This window comes from Juglans microcarpa x Juglans regia, chromosome 3D (genome assembly GCF_004785595.1).
Source record: "Juglans microcarpa x Juglans regia isolate MS1-56 chromosome 3D, Jm3101_v1.0, whole genome shotgun sequence".
NCBI lineage: Eukaryota > Viridiplantae > Streptophyta > Magnoliopsida > Fagales > Juglandaceae > Juglans > Juglans microcarpa x Juglans regia.
The window spans coordinates 4,303,985-4,323,447 of NC_054598.1; the positions used below are offsets into that span (position 1 = coordinate 4,303,985).

At 35.6% G+C, this 19,463-nt stretch overlaps 2 protein-coding genes across 2 annotated transcripts; both read right to left on the minus strand.

Moving 5' to 3' along the window:
* Positions 1-1,036: 1,036 nt before the first annotated feature.
* On the minus strand, positions 1,037-9,491 carry LOC121254466 (CDPK-related kinase 5-like). Its single transcript, XM_041154518.1, is given in 12 exon segments — positions 1,037-1,482; positions 2,479-2,646; positions 2,760-2,822; positions 2,928-2,983; positions 2,986-3,022; positions 3,382-3,494; positions 3,644-3,940; positions 4,031-4,109; positions 5,167-5,275; positions 5,384-5,425; positions 5,707-5,837; positions 8,774-9,491. Coding segments are annotated over 12 exon segments (1,785 nt in total). The 5' UTR covers positions 9,323-9,491; the 3' UTR covers positions 1,037-1,341.
* Positions 9,492-14,399: 4,908 nt separating this feature from the next.
* Positions 14,400-16,603, minus strand: LOC121254467 (sodium channel modifier 1-like). The gene is made up of 3 exons (XM_041154519.1): positions 16,315-16,603; positions 14,953-15,402; positions 14,400-14,726 (listed from the first exon to the last, which is right to left on the minus strand). The coding sequence occupies exons 1-3, from the start codon at positions 16,492-16,494 to the stop codon at positions 14,679-14,681; spliced, it is 678 nt and encodes a 225-aa protein (XP_041010453.1). The 5' UTR covers positions 16,495-16,603; the 3' UTR covers positions 14,400-14,678.
* Positions 16,604-19,463: the final 2,860 nt, after the last annotated feature.

Sequence of the window (19,463 nt, forward strand, 5' to 3'; positions counted from 1 at the left end):
GTTTAGTTGTTCGGAGAAATTGTAATAATGAGATAATGATTAGATGAAAAAGTTGAAAATTTAAAATTGAAAAGCATTTGTGTATGTAGTGTTTAGAATTTGAGATGAGATTACCGATCAAAAAAGAATTTGAGATGAGATAGTTTGAAAGATTTGTGAAATCATACCTAGCGTAATGCCTGTTTGGATCATTTCATCTCAACGATCAAATACCACAAATATAAACACTTTTCAATTTAAAATATTTAACTTTTTCATCTAATTATTATTTAATTATTACAATTTTTTCAAAATTTCAAACAAAACATAAAAAATAATTCAATTTTTTCGAATTCCAAAACATAAATAATATTTAAAAAAATTATATAACCCTTTTTAACTTTATAATTTTTTTATTCAATTTTTTTCTCTCATTTCCTAAAATCCCATAAAAATCTTAACTCAAATCATTTCACTACTATTTATAAATTATCTTTTTACTATTTTTAAGTGTTTCATCTCATATATGTAACTAAATAAGATCTTAAAGTTAGGTTTGGATATAAAAAAATTTCATCTCATCTAATCATCATAATTTTTTAAAATTTTCATATAAAATATAATAAATAATTAAAAATTTTTAAACTTTTAAATAATAATAATATTAAAAAGTAATATTTTATTACAAACTTATCCAAACCTACCAGTGACGCGAGATGAACCTGCACTTTTCCAGCATTTGTTGCAGTGTTGTACAGTACTGTATACACCCATGAATAGTGACGCGAGATATATCTACACCTCCGGCTTATTCAACTTCATATATCACGGTAGCACTGGACTGCAAGCATAGATGCTTGATCATTAGAGTAATGCACAACATTTATTTTGCATGCATATTAGAATTACTTCGAGCTCCTTTCTAATGATTTCCCCTTCAACCAAGTGATTACTGAGACTAATCAGTCACATTAAGTTTTATTTATTGTTCGTGTTGATAAACATGGAGAGGAAAAGAAAGATATTGTGTTTTGAAGGCAAATCGGGAGCAGACGTTATAAATGAAACATGTATAAAGCATCGATAAGAAAGTTTGACGGCAATATCGTTGCCTGTTTGGGCAAACTAACTACATCTTTACACCGGAATACTCTCATGGCTCTAATTAATCAATAATACGCCTGCAGCTTAGACACAGTTCGATCCCTCTCAAAGCATTGGCATGAGTGAAGGCTCATTCAACCTGTGCCGATGCGAATTTTCTCAACAGCTGCAGCATGTATGCCAACTCTCATGCAATTTGTTTGGCCGAAATGCATGGAGAACAACAGAACTTCTTAAAAATTATGGCATTCGTGTCTTTCACTGTGCTTTAGTAAGGGTTCGGTTGGATACACCATGCAGCAATTTCACAAACCCGAGAAAGCTCAACTTCCCATCAGTATGCCTTATCCAATCATTAAGAACAGCATGAACAGGAATGGAAGGACCAAGTCCAAGCTCCTGAAACAGAGGTCATAGTTTCATCTTTGGAGCTTCACAAACTTTTACAGTCAAAGTGAAAATAAGAAAATAAACAAATCGTTTAATCATTTATTATCTTGACAGGCCATCGAACTTTTCCAGGATTAACCAACTAGAAAGCTTTATGAGATCAGTGGCATTGTTACGAAGTTGGATCATGTAGAATTAATTTGACATTTTAAGAACCATATATGTTCATTTTTTCACAAGTACCATATCATTTCAAGTTAAGAAATCAACACTCCAGAATTCTAAGGATTGTGAATTTCCCTATTTCTTTAGCTATGCATATAGTTCTTAACTTAACAAAACTGAAATGTAATATTAAAGTAAATTTCCTTATAAAAATCTTGACTTATAGTTTTCATGAATTTGTTGTATTTATCTCTAGTTCTTAGAGCACTGGCATCAGCCTCTTCAAACGCTGCTTTTCATCAAAATTTGAAAGGTTTGTCTTTCAAATCACTGCATTGGATTCGGTATATACATAAATCTCCAACTTTGAACTATAGTATATTTAAGTTCATCTCCATATTTGAAGACCCCATGTTCATCTCTATAACCATTATTTTATTTACTTAAATTATTGTTTCCCAATTTTGAGCCACAATATATTTAAGTTGGGAAACAATAATTTAAGTATCAAATTAAATTATTAATTAACATATAATTAGTATAATTGCAAAATATAAAAAAAAATAAATTAAAAATATTATTATTAAAAAACTAATATTATATTATTATTTTGACTAATCCAATGACTAATCCAATGTGGGGTTATGGCTAAGGAGGTTTTGGATTTATGAAAAACATGTACTTTTCATCAAAACTTGAAGATGAATTTGATGAAACCAATGCCAATGCTCTAATTAGGTGCAATCTCCTGTATACTGCCTATGTACATAGGCTATGCCTATTTTCATATTAATAAAATCTTTCTTACTTGTCCAAAAAAAAAAAAAAAATCCAACTTACTGAAGCAAGTTCTTCAATGACAATAGGCCTGTTCCCGTCCTTCTCAAAAAGTTCATATGCACTCCGGGCATGCTGTTCCCACCTATCAAGCGCCTCCAGCTGATGCACACTTAATGCAGCTGCACAAAACTCTTCAAAATCCATTCTTCTGTATTGAAGTACATTCAGCTGTCATGGCATAAAAATTGAAAAAAGTAGGAGCTTATATAAGCTATAATAAGCCTATAACCATATAAAAATAATGGAGCATCTACACAAACAATTAGAAAATGCAAGAGTACCGAAGCAAGAAAATCAGGGATATGAGACTCCTTCATTGCGTCCGTTGCATTTTTCATCAAAGCCTGTCCAGAACAGTTGAATCACAAACACTTTCAACTATCTAGATATTCAACCTGGGGGGGGGGGGGGGGGGGGGTTGTTGGGGCTGGGAACTGACCTTCTGATACTCTCCAAGTTATGCAGCTATTTTTGTTCGGTAATAATAAAGCAAATTGCTCCTTTAATAAAAGACTTCGTCTACGGTCAGTGTCTTAGATAAGGCCTGCAATATCAGATGGAATAGTAATTGTTAAAATATATACAATAAAAATTCAGAATTTCACATATGAAACATGTTTTATTGTATTAGAGAATACCATGTTTTATTGTATTATAGGTTATCCATAGTTTATCGAGAAAGAAACAACGGTTAAGCATTTTATTGCTAGTATAATTGAATAAAATATAAGACAAAAAATTCAAGTTCTAGAATTTTAGGGCTCATAAAACAAGAAGTCCATCTATTTGAAAAGGATGAATCACTAATTCAATCAATTTTCTTGAAGGTCAGAAATATAAGGATGCATGGGATTGACTTGGAGAATTTTTTTTATTTTTCTCATCAAGTGTAAACATACACACCCTTAAAGCAGCCTTACGCAAGGATGATGACCGTATATAAGCCTTCACGAGTCTAAATATCAGTATGTCGAGAGGAACTTTTACATCATTATAATTTCGGATCCATGGATGACCTGCACACAAGAATAGAAAGAAAGAAACATAGCAGATTATTGCCAGGCGGATGATACCAAAATGTAGAAACTCCAATAGTTATCTAGCCGAAAAAAAAAAAAAAAAAAAAAAGAAACCCCAATAATTTTAGAGGAATCTAGAAACTAACTTAGCGCCTGAGCAGCTGTCATTCGTTTTCTTGAGTCTTTATTTAACAGGCGTTTGACAAAATCCTTTGCCTCAGAAGACAAAGAAGGCCAAGGTGCTTCATCAAAACTTGGATCAGCTTTCAAGACCGCCCGAAAAATTCCAGATTCAGTCCTAGCCCAAAATGGGCGACTACCACATAAAAGAATATAAGCAATTACTCCTATACTCCATACATCAGCCTCTGTACCATAAGACCTATGTAGAACTTCTGGGGCGACATAATATGCACTTCCCACAATGTCATTAAGCCGCTCATCTGAAAGCCACCATAAGCATTAGAACTCCATTAAAATTCTCAAATTCCAGGAGATAGGTAGCAAATATGGACTCCTATGAATTGACAAACCTGGCTTGACAAAATCTGATAAGCCAAAGTCTATGGCTTTCAACTCTGAGTTCTCATCTTTAGAAGTATACAAAAAGTTCTGATCCAGGAAGAAGCCACAGTTAGATTGCAATATAAATACAAATAATTGAAAAAAAAGAAGAAGCAAAGTTTATTGACCCAGATCCAGTTATTCATCAGAGTGGAGAGATTAAACACGTGCATGAAACAAAATATGTCACATTGATCAAACCACGAGTAAAACAGGCAGTTTAAACTTTTTACGATTGATAGAGGAAGGGAGCCAGGAGTTTCTTAGGTAGGTCCAAAATTTCATTATTTAGCAAGTATTTATTGCCATGATGTTGCAATATCCCAATTAGGAAAAGATTAAAAATAACAAAGTTTCAACTAAATAACAAAGTTTCAACTTATATCTGACTTTTTATTATATATCTGAGGCCAACTTTGCTACAAAATCACAAGGCCTGTGGCCTGTCAACTGTTTATAAATGGATCGGGAAAGAGATGGGAAGGAGACAGCAAGGGGTTAGTCATGCTAGTGAAGTATGAAATCAGCCTAATTATATAACAGATGCAAGTTGCACAAAAGGTGCAGCAAAAACAATTTGAATGGTCCAACTCATGTAGGGACTTTTTCTTCTTTTCTTCTCTCTCTCTCTCTCTCCTTTTTTTTTTTTTTTTTTTTAGGTATGCAGGGACTTCTTCAAAATCCCTTTTTTTTTTTTTTTTTTTTTCTTTTTTTTTTTTTTTTCTTTTAGGTATGCAGGGACTTCTTCAAAATCCCAAACCCAGTCAGCTGAACATTGAGAGACTGGTTTTTAGTTATCTTAGTTTGATATCACAAGCATGCTGTCTGGAAGTCAATATATTTGGCAAAAGGTTAGTGCACAACCAATCTTGACTAAGCTAAAAGCAAACATAGAAATAATTGAAAGTGGAGTTATCTGGTCCAGCACCAGAAATATAGAAACAGTCTCTTCATCATGCCAACTCTAAACTAGGAAACTCTCAAATCGGTAACTCCGTTGGCACTTGCATTCCCTACACAGCCATTCTTAATAAATGCAACCTTCCAGTAGACATATCATGATATAATTTCATGATAAAAAAGAAAAAACGAAAAAGTGTTCCACCTCTGGTTTGAGATCTCGATGCACCACACCCTGAAGATGACAAAATGCAACCACATTCAGTATCTGCACAATGACAGCCTTTGCATCATCTTCCGAGTATTTCCCACCCCTACAAAAGTAATACAACATCTAGTCAAGGCCACACTGAAGCACATTTTCACATTTGAAAGGCCCAGAGGACACATCTATGAAAATAAAGAAATAAACACATGACTACCTTGAAAGTATTCTGTCTAGAAGTTCCCCTCCTTCACATAACCTGAACAGTCAAACTAATAATTAAATCCCATATGGTGAGACGTCAAAATAGTAATTAAATTCCATGAGGTGAAAGAAAGCGTGAACTGTAAATCATACTTAGACAACCAAAATGACAAAGACTGTATCCTTGCATCAATGGTAAATAAATGGCAAATAAGAGCTCTCATGAAAAGCCAAGGAAACATAAAGTCAATATTCATGTCAATCAGTTATTGTTATATGAGCAGCAGCAAAACAAGATCCAATGTCAAAAGGCAGTGAATGATGTTCCATGCTTACTCCATTACTATGTAGACATTATCATGGTCTTCAAAAGCATCATAGAACTGTACTAGATTGTTATGTCCTGTCAAGGCTCGCAATATTTTCACCTCCCTTCTCACATCCTCAATCGCAATTGCTGTTGTCATCTGGCAATAAGGATTATGAATAACCCATAAGGGAGAGATAAAATATGAAAAAGATGTCAAGTATCCAGTTATCCATGAACTTCAAAAAGTCCAGAGATTTAGTAAAATGAGGGGAAAAAACATATCACAACAAAATTTTGCAAGCTAAGCATGGTCTAAAGAACCCAAGCAGCCCAAAAGGTTATGTGCACTCCTTAACTTATTTACAGCTTCAAGTGCATGACATCTTCAATTCCTTCTTAGTCTTACTCAAGCAGGACTTTATTCTTGTCTGGTATTCGACTACAAGGTCATCCTGTTCCAGCCAACAAGATCATGCATCTCTTCTTTCACTTTCAATATATATGATTCAGCACTTATAAGAGATCATGAGGTGCTAGTAACACCGATAGTGTCAAAGGCGGTCCTCTTATGTAGAAACTTTTGTCACAAGAGTTAAAACTATTTTCATGAGAGCTCCAACCCCATCATTCTAACAGAAAGGTTGCTCTCTACTACCAAGCAAATGCCTCGTCGCTGAATGGACTCATTTTCAATGTAAAGATTACTTTCGCTCCATATTTCATTTTTACATTGACTCGCCGGATTTTCTACTTTAGAAGAACTTTTATTATTAAAAAGTATTATTTATTGGTGAAAAAATATCTCAGTTTTTCAAAATAAAAAAATATAAATACAAATTAAAAATATGAAAGAAAACTTAGAAGCAAAAAAATAAAAATAAAAATAGAAATCTTATACTAACAAAAAACCAAACAAAAAAATTAAATAAATATTTTAAAAAATATAAAAGAGATGTAAATTAAAACAGAAAATAAAGGGGTGGCCGTGCGACAACTCCTTGGTCTTGGCAGTGGAGTGGAAAGGGGAGGATATCCCCACCCGCCTCCCAGCCACCCACGAGGCGGAGTGATAGAAGTTGATCATCCATTGGGCAGCTTGATCTAGGCCACCCAAGGAGTAATTTGCAAGGGCCACCAACAATGGCCAACCTTGGGTAGTTCGACTTGGGCCACCCAATGAGTTGTCAACAAAAGCCACCTAGGAGGGCCCCATCTTTTTATTTTTTTTATTTTAAGAAATTTAGAGTTTGGTTTGTTAATAAAAATTATTTTATAAGATTCCTTGTGAGTAGTGTGCCACATCAGCATGTCTAAGATTTACTATCGGAATTTTGGTAGAGGAATCAGTTTGATCAATCTTACCAGAGTAAAAAATTCAATTGAAAAGCATAGAGAGCAATTTGATTTAAAACAAACCACATGGACCAATTTAGTAATTAGCCCTGATTTATTTATTTTTTGATAAGTAAGAAATTTCATTGAATGAACAAAACTAGGCAAAGCCCATGTACGCAGGAAGTATGCAAAAGAGACACCTAGTTACATTCTAGAAAGCTGAAAAGAAAGCAAAAACTCATGAACATTCCCTCCATGTGTACATGGGCTACTGAAAAGTAATTAGCCCTGATTTATATAGCTACTAAGAATCCAAAAACTCATTATGTAAATCTGAATCCTTTGCAATCAGGTGCATCAAAGGAAATCCGTAAAAGACATATACATGTCTATTAAAGATAAGTCCTTAAAAAAAAAAAAAAACAAGAGCATATCATCCGATTCTAATAAGATGTTCACATCTTTGATTCCTCCATCTGGAAATGGGTAAGATGACTGATATTCTCCCTTGATATAAAGCTTTTGTTCTTTAGTTTTGGTTAACTCCATGTTTGGATAATAAGATTAGCAATTATTTGTAACTACCACACGTTTCATATCAACAGATCACACGCAATTTGAGAGTCCACAAAAAATGTTTCTATCCTTTCAGAGGAGGTTCAAGTCACCCACAAGGAAATCCAGGTGCTAACTGACAATTATGAGCAGGACTACATTTTTAGTCCAGTTCATGTGTCTGATCCAGATGCCAGCTTTGGCCAGTTTATGGTGGCTGTAAGTATTGGGCCGGACGTGGGGCATTGATCAACATACAGTGTGTATGATTTAGCTTAATCGTAGGCCCTTCTTAAGGTCCCATTAGAGACCGTGACCTTTTCAACTACCTCATATCTTGATCCTTTAGTAGGAACCGTCACATCTTAGACATGGACTAATCACTATATGAAGAAGTCACCGAAAAAGGAAAAAGAAATTTAAATTATAGTTTCGTTCCAGATCATACAATATTCGCTTTTTTCAGCTTGCCAAACATACAGCCTAGTCATTCAAAATGCACTTTTGAGGCCGAATTGTGATTTAAAATTTTAAACATAAAAATATATAATATCCTAATCAGGTCAGCTAAGCATAGCAACAAACCACTCGAGGTGATATGGTCACTAGTGGGCCAGCCGATCGATTCTTATCATTGACCAAAAAAGCCAATGAAAAAACAAGTTGGTCACTTTATGTGTCTCATACCATACTCAAAAGTTTAAAATAAATGGAGTCCTAGACAATTATGATTATGCCTAATATTCTCTCTTCTGTGCAAGGATTTTTCCAAAAAGGAAAATTCTTTGAACGGATTCTCCTAACATCGCCCTCAATTCCATAACACATTCAAACTAATGTCTTCAGACTATTGTATTATAAATAAAAATAATACCCACACACGCACAGAAAATAAAAAAATTAAATAAATAAACCTGAAAAATCCAATAACACACAACAAGAAGCCAGAAGACACAGCTTCCAATAGTGCACACAAGAAAATGGTTCAGCCGCCAAGAAAACGTAAGCATATGAGAGAGAGCCAACAAATGTAATCCTAGTGCTGAAAAAATGAATCACATGAACTTCAATTTCATTAAAAAAAAATAAGATTAAAAGAACCACCATTTCCAGAGCACGAGAACATAACAAAGACAGCAAAGAATCGAACATGCAAGAGATACGGAGAGATTGAGAAAGAAAGAACTATAGACAAGCGAATACCTTGGCTTTTGGGATGACCTTGACAGCAACCCGTTGGCCCTTGAGCTCGCCCTTCTTGAACCTAGCGGAGCAAGTATACCCAAAATGACCTCGTCCCACCTCCTCTCCAACCTCCAACCGACTCGTCAACTCCTTGGAGAACCCAAACCTCTTATCCAACTCCACCTCCTCATCCTCTTCCTCCTCCTCCGGTATAGCAGCAGATGCCTTCGTCTTCTTACCCTGACGCCGCAAAAGCACGGCCTTTATGTGCTTAGCCGGAGACGGAGGCGGAAACGGCAGCCTGAAGAACCGCCCGGGAGTGGAGCTGGCGCTCTTGGGGCCCGGGGATTTCTTGAGGAAGTGAGCGGGGCTAGGGCTGGGACTGGGGCTGTAGAAGGGGAAGAAGCGAGATAGTTTGCCGGCGAGAACGTCGGTTCCGGGGAGAGAAGCGGGAGATGGCGGTGGTAGAGGTGATTTGTGAGGCTGGGAAGGGGGGTCAGGTTCAGTAGACTCGTCCCTGGAAGCGTAGGGATTGGGCTTGGGTGGCTTGGAAGTGCAGGTGCCCATGGATGGTGTTATTCAAAGCTGGTTTTTTTGCTTTGGTTGGTGCACTGTGACGGTGGTTCTTTCTGTTTTGTTTTGATTTTGAGAGAGAGAGAGAGAGAGAGAGAGAGAGAGGGAGAGGGTCTTTGTGGGATTTGGTGAAAGAGCAGAGCCAGTGATCTGTACGATCTCACTGGCCACGTGTCTTGCACGTGAAATTCTTTTCTTCCTTCTTCTCGACCCTATTCTATTCTTCATATTCAATTTTATATCGAATGTGACAAAATTGAGAAATGTTTTTAATTTATTTTTGTAAAAGTTGAGTGCCGTGGATGGGCGCTGATCCAATCCATGCAGACTTGTTCATTGATCGTTGAAATGGATTATAAAATAGAGACTCGCTTGATTGAGCTTTTATTTATTAAAAAGAGAACATTATAACTAGGAAGGCTGTGAAGTTCTAGGTCTTCGTATCACGCATAAATATGTATATTATATTTATTAAAAAGAGAACATTATAACTAGGAAGGTTGTGAAGTTTCAGGGGTGTTAAATTGTATTAACGATCGTCTTCATGTTATGCTAAAATATGTATATTATATTATATAGGTTAATCTGAATACAACCCGTTAAGTTTATCGTGTCAAAATCTCAAACTTTAATACAACTCCTTAACATAATGGGTTGTGTCGTGTCAACTCGTTTTGACCCATCAGTGAATATTACGAAGTAGGTTAACACGACACAACCCAACCCGTTTCAATCCGTTTATATAAATGGGTTGAACAAACTCAAAATTAATCCGTTTGACTTAATTAAGTTTAACATAGTTTTATACAAATGTTAAAATCATAATATCTTTAAAAAAAATATAAAACTAATTACAAGTCCAAATTACAATTCAAACAATAAAATTTCGAAATTAAAATTATAACAATTTTACTTTTAAGTATAAGGGTATAATAATAATTTTAAATTTCTTAATGGGTTATAAATGATTGACCCGCTATCAACCCGTTAAGCAATCGTGTCTTAACGAATCAACCCGTTTTGATTCTATCACATTAAGACTAAATTCAAATCCGTTATTATCATGTTGTATTTGTGTTGAGTTAACAGGTCATGTCACATATTATTATTCCTAAAAAGACACAAATTCAAATGGTTTTACTTTTACAACTACATAGTTAATGACAATATATCGTCATAACCACCCAAATAAAGTTAATAAACATGGGTTGCTTTTTCCTACTAAGTTTGAATGTCATTAATATTATCTCAAAGATAAATATTTTAATTATAAAATTATTTCATAAAAATAAATTTAATTTAAATAAATTAGAATGTAAAATTATTTTTATTATAAAATAAATTTAACATATGATATATAATTACATTAATTTATAAATTTATAGACTTCTTTATAATAATAAACTTCTCATTTCCAATAGTACAAATACTGGACTATACGTTTTCCCTTCTGAATTACCGTCCCCTTATCGTTCATATAAAATAAATAATCATCATAAAATTTCATCTTCAAAAATAGATATTTAAGATCTTTTAAACCATTAATAATAATAAAATAAATAAAAAATTAAAAAAAAAAAAAAAAAAAAAAAAAAAAAAAAAAAAAAACTGGATTTTGTGAAGGAGACAACGGAAATAAATGGTTGCGCACAGGCACATGTACGGATCCGGAACATACAAAAAGGCCAGGATGGTGAGCTAAGGTAGGAGGGGGGGTTTAGGGGTCAAATCACATTGCATTGCACATGCACCAATTTAATTTATCCTTCCCGCTACTTTTTGGTACATAAACAACTCGATAGTGTTGACGTACCACCCCCCATGTGCTCAGCATCCTCCCAACAACAAATCATTAATATCCAATTAATCAATTAAGTTTGTCCCACTCCTTATTATAATTCAAGAATATATATATATATTTTAATTATGGTGAAGGTTAAATTAAAAAAAAAAATTATTCTCATTAATTACTATTCATCATTTCACATTTTACACTTTATAAAAAAAACACTATAAATATAGAATATGTGATTCGTGATCTTGGTTGATGAAGTTTAAAATTAATTTTATGACCTTTTTTCTTTGGCAAAAATGATTGGTCAATATGACTTTTGACAGTCTTTGCGAGCAATCAGTCGTAATAATGACTGTATGGCCGATATGTGGACTGGCTCTATGCTCCGATAAGAGTTCGGTGTGCTGTATTCTTTTATCTACTTCGATTCTGGATATCTCTGTAATTGTTTATAAGGTACGTCCATGCCAATTTCGGATCTCTTTCTTTTATAAACGTGTTATTATAAAAAGGTAATTATATTGTAAGTTTCCTAGTTGATTCACCCAACATATTTCATCTTAAAGTTTTCTTATCTAAACTTTTATACCACATATCACAATAATATTTTGAATCAAATATTATTATAGTTATGCATAGAGTTGTGAATATTTTATAATTATATCTAGCATAATAAGTGTTACAATCGTAAAGAAATTTTATAAAAATTAATTTTCATATAATATATTATATCTATTTTATAATCTGACATACCACATCAAGTCACCGTCAATTTGTGAGTTTATTTTTATGAAATTTATTTATAGCTAAAACATTTTTAATTTAACATTACTTCTTGTAGAAAAACTTTGATTGGTTGTATATTTTTCAAGTAAAGTATTGAGTGATTAAGGTATCAACTGAATTATTCTGAATTGGGTTATCTTTTACGAATTTATTTGCTTCCCCTGTGCCAAAGAGCTTGAAAGTGGCATCCCAGTGCACATTTTTGACTAACCAAAAGGGGTCCACAACATGGGTGTTACTCCAAATATGCTCTCTCTATGTCTATCTTTTAACAAGTTTTTTCTACTTTCTAATATTTATTTGAATAATTGTTTTTTGTTTTTGGGACGTTCTTTCCAAGAATTGGGTGTGAAGCATTATCCTTCCCAAATAGAAGTCTTTGGGGAGGGTGTTTCATTCACGCAACATGCGCCTTTCAACTACATTTTTGGCCGCAGTCCACTCAAAACCATGCCTTTTTTTCCGTAGAAAAATTGTCTCTTTCACTAGTTTGGCGGGCAAAAAATCATCTTCTTCTATGTTCTTAATTCCTTGCGGAGAAATGCACGGTACATTGAAAGGCCTTGAGGACCCTCAAATGAGGGAAGTGTAAAGAGGCCAATGTTGCCTTTACCTGTACATCTCAAGATGCCCATTAATTGTAATAGCAACATGCACTCCTCCCACAAAAAGCTTTCACCCACCATACTCAGATGCTCTCTCTGCTATCAAAATGGTCAAAAATCGAACCCTACATAAAGAAAGATGGGGTCTAGAATGTGACTATCTAGCTGAAAGGTGGTCTGTCGATGACTTTTACAGCCAAACATAAATACCCGAAGCCCCCACCATCCTTTGATTTTTCATCTGCTTTACAGTTTCCATTCCTTTTCAGCTCCCATCTTTTTTTTTTTTTACTTGAAGGGTCCTCAAGATGGTTTATTGCAAGTTAAAATGATTATGGTACATCGTTCTCTTTCTCCTTGTACCATCATTGTACAATGTGAGTGGGTTCCCCACTAAATGTCATTGTTGGGGAATATATATAAATATATATATATATATATATATATACACAATCTCTTTTTAATCAAGATGTTTTTAACATGGGATGCATGCAAATCTGTCGTCCATATTTATTTTGTGTAGTTAATCAAACCACTTAGGTTAAAAAATGATTACTTGTCTCGATGCAAATTAGTTGTCGGTTTCGTTTAGAGGAACTTTTTTAACTTTTGAAAAAACAAAAGGCAAGATTTGAATTTAAAATGGGAGAGGAAAAAAAACTGTCCTTAAAAGTACAACACGTTATCCAATATGATTAATTTTCACTAAATTATTTGATTTAAGAAAATGAGAATAATAAATTTTTTATATTTCAAAATTATCTAATAATTACTCATACTCTTTTTCTTTAAACAAAACATAAAAACGACATAAGGATTGTACTCAAGCTTAAGGAAAACAGCCCACCGTCACTTCCACTTCCACTTCCACTTCCACCTATGAGGAACTAGAGTTGTCGACACTTCCAATCCACTGGATGATCATCGTTCAAAAATGCCCACGAATGGACCCTGCGTGTGGTGGGCAAAATCATGCACACAGCCATTAAGAAGAAATAGAAGCTCACAGAAAGGAAGCACATGACCTTGATCACTCAGGACACAAACAGGGAGCTCGTGTCGTTTATGTCAATCCATATCAATAGAACCAACTCATTCAAATAAAATAAAATAAAATAAATGAATTCCAGAAATGACCGAAGAAAAACGGAAAAGGATTTCGTGGCCAACAGTATCTGATCTTGGTTTATAATTGAGAAAGCAATTTTTGTTGGGACCTCACGTTCCATCATCAACTGCGAGATTCCTTCGACAAGTAGTGAAAGAATGCTAACGACAAAATTTGAAGTACTGTCGACGTCTTCCTTAATTACAAATGGTCCCATTTATATTTCTCGGCAGCCAACCAACTCACTCATTACTTGAGTTTGATATTTGGAATTTTGGACGATGAAACTTCCTGGAAAAAAAAGTTGAGAAGAGTTGTGAATAGTAATGAGATTTATGAGTTAAAATTGATAAATAGTAATGAATAGTAATGAAATAAGTTAAGATAGATTGTAAATCTAAACGAGACCTAAAATGCATGTTGGTGTCGTACCAAATTACTCTGATCTCCTCTCTCTCTGGATGACAATATCGAGTGAATTTTGTTACCTTTTGTTTTTCAAAAATTTTCACTTGATTCTTTATTGAAAAAAAAAAAGAAGACACATCCTTTGTTTTTTCGACTACTATTGACAAATATAAAAATACTCAAGAATTAATTCTGGAAGCATTTGGAATTGGAAATCAAGAAAAAATCAAGGGAAAATTATAAAGGCTTTTAGGCCCAGTATGGTTGTGCAGTCTTGGGCTTTTGCTTCCCCTTGGGGCCTGCTTGAAAACAACTTCCAAAGAAGGAAATTCTTTCGACCGTAGGTCCATAATTCGGTGTCTCTCAGTCCACCCAATCGTTTATCGTTAGTACGTCAAAGGTCAAAGATAAACAAAATCGCACAAGAGCAACTGCTTCTTACATAGGTTAATTGAATGCTACGGCTTCCTGTATTTTTTGACACGGACGCATCAACTCACCTCGAGGCAAATCGCTGTACAAAAAGATTTCTGTTCCAGGTTCTTGGAAAGTAACAGAGTTAGCACTCCGTTTGTGCATGCCCAATTAGCAAACAAAGGCCACCAGGATCATATTGTATGTCTATCAGGTACAGTCTTCCAATATAAATCAACCAAGACATACATTTGGATCTTCTTCATCGGAATCAAACTCAACCTGCAAGGAAATATTTGTGGCATAAATCACTAAACCTGACATCACGAGAAAGAAAACCCTTAAAAAAAAAACTGAGACAATCATTCATTTCGATTGAAGTGATGTATTGACATATTGTAATCTTGAACCCCAATTCTATACCCATGGGGTACATGCAGTATCAATAACATTGCCAACATATGTAGCTATCAGAATTTGGATCATTCATTCAAAAAATTAGACTCACATTTTCATCTCTGAACCACTTTCCATGACAATCACGCTTCCAACCTGCAGCTGTGAACTTTAGTTCCATCTTTCGGCGCTCCTGGAGATCCAAATGTTGCTGCTGTGCAACCACCCTTTCAGCTGCGTCAATTGCAGGACAAAAACTATTTTGACTCGAATTTGAATTCCCACTTGTAATGCGATCCAAAATTAGTTGTACATCATGGTTCCGATTATTGCAACTTTGCTGAGGAGTTTGGTTGCAAAGTATCTCTGAAGTAGCCTTTTGTGACAGTTCAATCAATGGTTTACCAACTGATCTAAACTTTTGGTGGTAGCTAGTATGGTTTGCAGTGCCAACAGAAGAGTCTGACAGTGCTATTCGTTTATTTACCTCATCTTGTCTCGCCAACTCTCTTTCCTTTAGCTTGGACTCTGCGGCACGGTGGCGTGATCCCTTGCTATGCATCTTTGTTGGATTTGCAACATTTAAAAAGGTTAATTGGAGGGAAGAGAAGACAAGAAGGTGCTAGCCTCAAGAAAACAAGGTATATAACGAGAAATATGTGCAGAAGGATAAAACCATTCACTACATGAGCATCTCAGGAAAAACAAAAACAAAATAAAATAAAATTTCCCATGCGATTAGTAAACTGCCTTAGAAGTTTGAATCCGGAGCCCACAATATCAGCTACATGATGTTTCAACACATAACGTTTCATCACACATTATTCATTAAAAAAAAAAAACGTTTCATCACACATTAGTGATTCTGATTCAAGCCCCAAAAGACCATGTAGAGCAAACAAGTGACAAAACCCTCCTTCGCCCTTTTGATTCAGGCAGTGATTTCACATTTCCTAAACTAATGCTTGGAAATCCTTCAATTCATTTCCCTGAGTTTAAACTATCCATTTATCTGGGTCAAACGAAAATAGCCTTCGAGGTAGAAAATGAATTCCGCTTTCACAAAGCAGAAGGCGGGCAATTTTTACAGTGCAAGCCAGCAGAATCATTTTCAGCATCATATTAAAGGTCTCAAGCAGATGGTGGGGAAAAGCAAAAATTTCCTGAAACAAAATTTCATACAACAAAACATCTCCCACCTTATTTACAAAGCTTTTAACTCCTGAGCGACTCCCATGGAAGAATAAATACGGCACTCAATTAAACTTTTGTTAAGTTGAAGTTAATACTAGATCACAGACGGAATTTTTGGAATTGCCGAATCACACGTCCAGACCAAGCCTAATTGACCTACTTGTATGATAATACTACTAAATAAAAGGTCATACATACAACGGCGATCTTCAAACAAATCCATTAGGAAAAGAGCGAAAGAAACGAAATTTAGAGAGAAGATTAGGGGGGAGATACGTACAGAGAGCATGAGAGGGGAATCGAGGATGGGCGAGTGGGGACAGAGGAGGCATACGTATTTGCCGCTGAGCAGCTTCTTGTAGGAAGACGCATCATCGAGTGCTTCCAGGGCCAGATCCTCCACCCTTCGCTTCCTCTGCTGCGCCTCTCTCGCCCAGCTATCTCCTCCGAACACACTCATCGCTCTCCCCCTCTGTTTTCCAGACGATTCGGCTTTTCAATCAAACAATATATGAATGAAATAACACGGCCTTAAGAGTCCATACCGATCTTCAAGAAGCATGTTATACGAAAGAAGTTCTTATGGGGTCAATTTGTCTAAGCTTTATTATCCCTGGAGCCTAAAGTTGAGAAAGATAGGGACATAAATTATAATATATTAATAATTATTTAAAATTTATTGGATAACATGATAAAAATTATAAAATGCATGTTATAAATTAATCCATGAAATTATCAAATCCATTAAAAAGGGATTAAATACGACGATGGATGATTTCGGCTTTTAACGACAATACTTTTGTGGACTTATCAGATGCTCTGGCTGGCGAATACAATAATTGGTAACCGAACGAGTCTGTTAAGGCTACATTTCCAAGTTATAAAATCAAAAGCTTTTGCAAGCAAAATAGTAAAGTCTGCAACCTCTTCAACACAATCTCGAACCCCTCTCCGTCTCTTTGTGTCGCGTTGGTCACCACCTTTGCTCTGCTTAATTAAATTGCAGGTTCGAAAGCTCAACATGTCCGGCAGTATACTGTAAGTATACACTCAGATTTTGTGGTGTTATTCGGTGGATCATGCTTAAAAAACTGCAATCACCGCATTGTCTATCCAATACCAATTTAATTTTCTCATACAATCTACAAGGAACATATAAAAAAGTTCAAAATAACACAAATTTAATTTGTAAAAACTTTGGTTTATGTTGATGTCGTGTTTTACAGTCCGAGCAGTACCACAGTAATCAACGTCACGTCACCTGCAACTAAGAGGGAGAAAAGGCTCCAATGACGTCTAGGATCACTTCGATGCCAAAGTCAACGAATAATCCTCTAGTGACGAGAAAAGCTCAGAAGATTAGAGAGAATAGTAAAGGGTTTCAAAAGAGCCTTCCCGTAGAAGGGATGATTGCTATTTATACCTGATTCGGGCTCCACTGTCAAGGGAGATCCTGGCGTGTCAGGTCGTACTTGAGTCAGACCTACTATCACTCCTCCCTTGCTGCAACATTGTCAGTCTGCGGCTTAGGCGGCCAAGGGAGATCGTGTCGTGTCGTGTCGTGTCATGTCGCACTAGGTTAGACCTGCTGCCACCTTTTTGCTAGGGTTGGGTATTAGGTTGTAGCCGAGACGTCCTGCATACTCTAGTGGTGGTGGCACGCCGTTGCATGCCAGGCCTTCTAACACATGCATTGAATGCAACGTGCCTTGAGTCTGACAAGGCCACAATTGGGCACGTCCAGTCATCTGCGTACAGTAGGGTGTCCTGCTCGGTGCCATACGGTAGGACTTGGTAGGTTGCCAAGTTTCGAGACGCTTTCCTTGGCGTATCTGAGCTCGGTGTTGAAAGGCCTTCCTAGGTAGGTTTGCAGTTATGGGCTCGGCATCCAGTCCTCTGGCCCGGGCTTTTAGCCAACGGTAGGGTTTCGTCTAAGGGTTTTGGGGTTCTGTAACTTGACCTCCTTGGGCCTGGGCTCTTATGGGATGGGCCCTTCCATCACAGTTTACTTTAAGTATGTTTAAGAAGATAAATGTTTTAGTTATAAAAAGATTCTACAAAACTTTGGTACTTTAAATTGTAATGTTATTTTTATTGTAAACTATATCTAACGTATCATATGAAATCATGTTAGTTTATGAATTGATTTTTGTGGGATCTCTCTGTGACTCAAACATTTCTCATTTCAAAAACCTCATTTAAAAGTATCTAATTTATCTAAATTTTCTTCTCTTTTCATATGATAATGATGTGTGATGGTACGATTGTGTTGTGGAGGCTAAGTAAAAGAAATGAAAATTAGCCTCGACGGGCAATATTATTATTATTCATATTCATTTAGGGTCCGTTTAGATAATGATATGCGATGAGATAAGTTGAGATAATTTATAAATAATAATGAAATTATTAGTGAAAATTAATGAGACTGTATCTAAACCGGCTTTGAATATTTTTGCTTTCACCTCCAAAACAAGAGAGAGGATAAGTGTTCTCACGGAGACGAGCAAACAAGGAATGAACAGAGACTCACCTAAAGTGGCATTTAGGTAAAATGGGCCTTTTTTGAGAGCCCAATCAGAGTAGTTAAAGTTGAAGTATCACTGGTCCAACGACCACCCTACGATGATCTTGTACTTGGGGCCAATTTCCAAAGCTCCAGGAAAGTGCTGCTCTGTCTTAACCGTACCAACAACCAAAATTGAAACAGTCACCATGAGGGAGAAGCCCTGTGCAAAACTAAAACCATGCACCCATTTCTTATGCATGCACAGTCACAGAGTGCAACTCAAGGACGAGTGAAATTAGAGCTAGCGTACTGAGAGTACTGAAGGAATTAAAGTAGTATTATCAGAAGTTGGCATTTAGAACATGAATCAGTAGATGGATATTTGATCGAAGAGGGGCTAGATTAGCTAGGAATAGGACTGTTCATCCGGGTTTCAATCCGAGAATTCGGGTATACTCGGATCTGGATCCGGGTTTCAAACCCAAGCTGGAACTCGAGCCAGATTGATCCGGGTCAGACCCGGGTTGAAACCCGGGTAAATCCGGATTTTTCAAAACCCGAATTACGGGTTGAACCCGGATTTTTTTATTTTTTTTTATTTTTTTAACCTCGACCATTAATGGCTTTTAAGGAGAGAATACAACACCAGCTTGTTTCCATTGTGAAAAACAATATCCTAAACACAATTCTGGCAATTAACATTGAACTTTCCAAAAACTATGGGTCTAAGCTCTATGCTCAACACATGATCCAGAGAGTCTTGAAGTTCCAAGAACTGTGATCTACAAAAAAAAAAAAAAAAAAAAAAAAAAAAAAAAAAGAGCAGAAAACAATTTTTGTTAGGATTAATCCACATCACCAGGAAAACACTTGATTTTTGCCCATAATGAATGAGATAAATATTTGTTAACGAGAATATACAC

What these genes read in the sequence shown, in the direction of transcription:
- LOC121254467 (XM_041154519.1), bottom strand. Translation starts at nt 16,494, where the DNA reads ATGAGTGTGTTCGGAGGAGATAGCTGGGCGAGAGAGGCGCAGCAGAGG. An exon ending in ATTCCCCTCTCATGCTCTCT is followed by an intron (nt 15,403 to 16,314) that starts GTACGTATCTCC and finishes AATCCAACAAAG; the next exon opens with ATGCATAGCAAGGGATCACG. An exon ending in AGTGGTTCAGAGATGAAAAT is followed by an intron (nt 14,727 to 14,952) that starts GTGAGTCTAATT and finishes ATTTCCTTGCAG; the next exon opens with GTTGAGTTTGATTCCGATGA.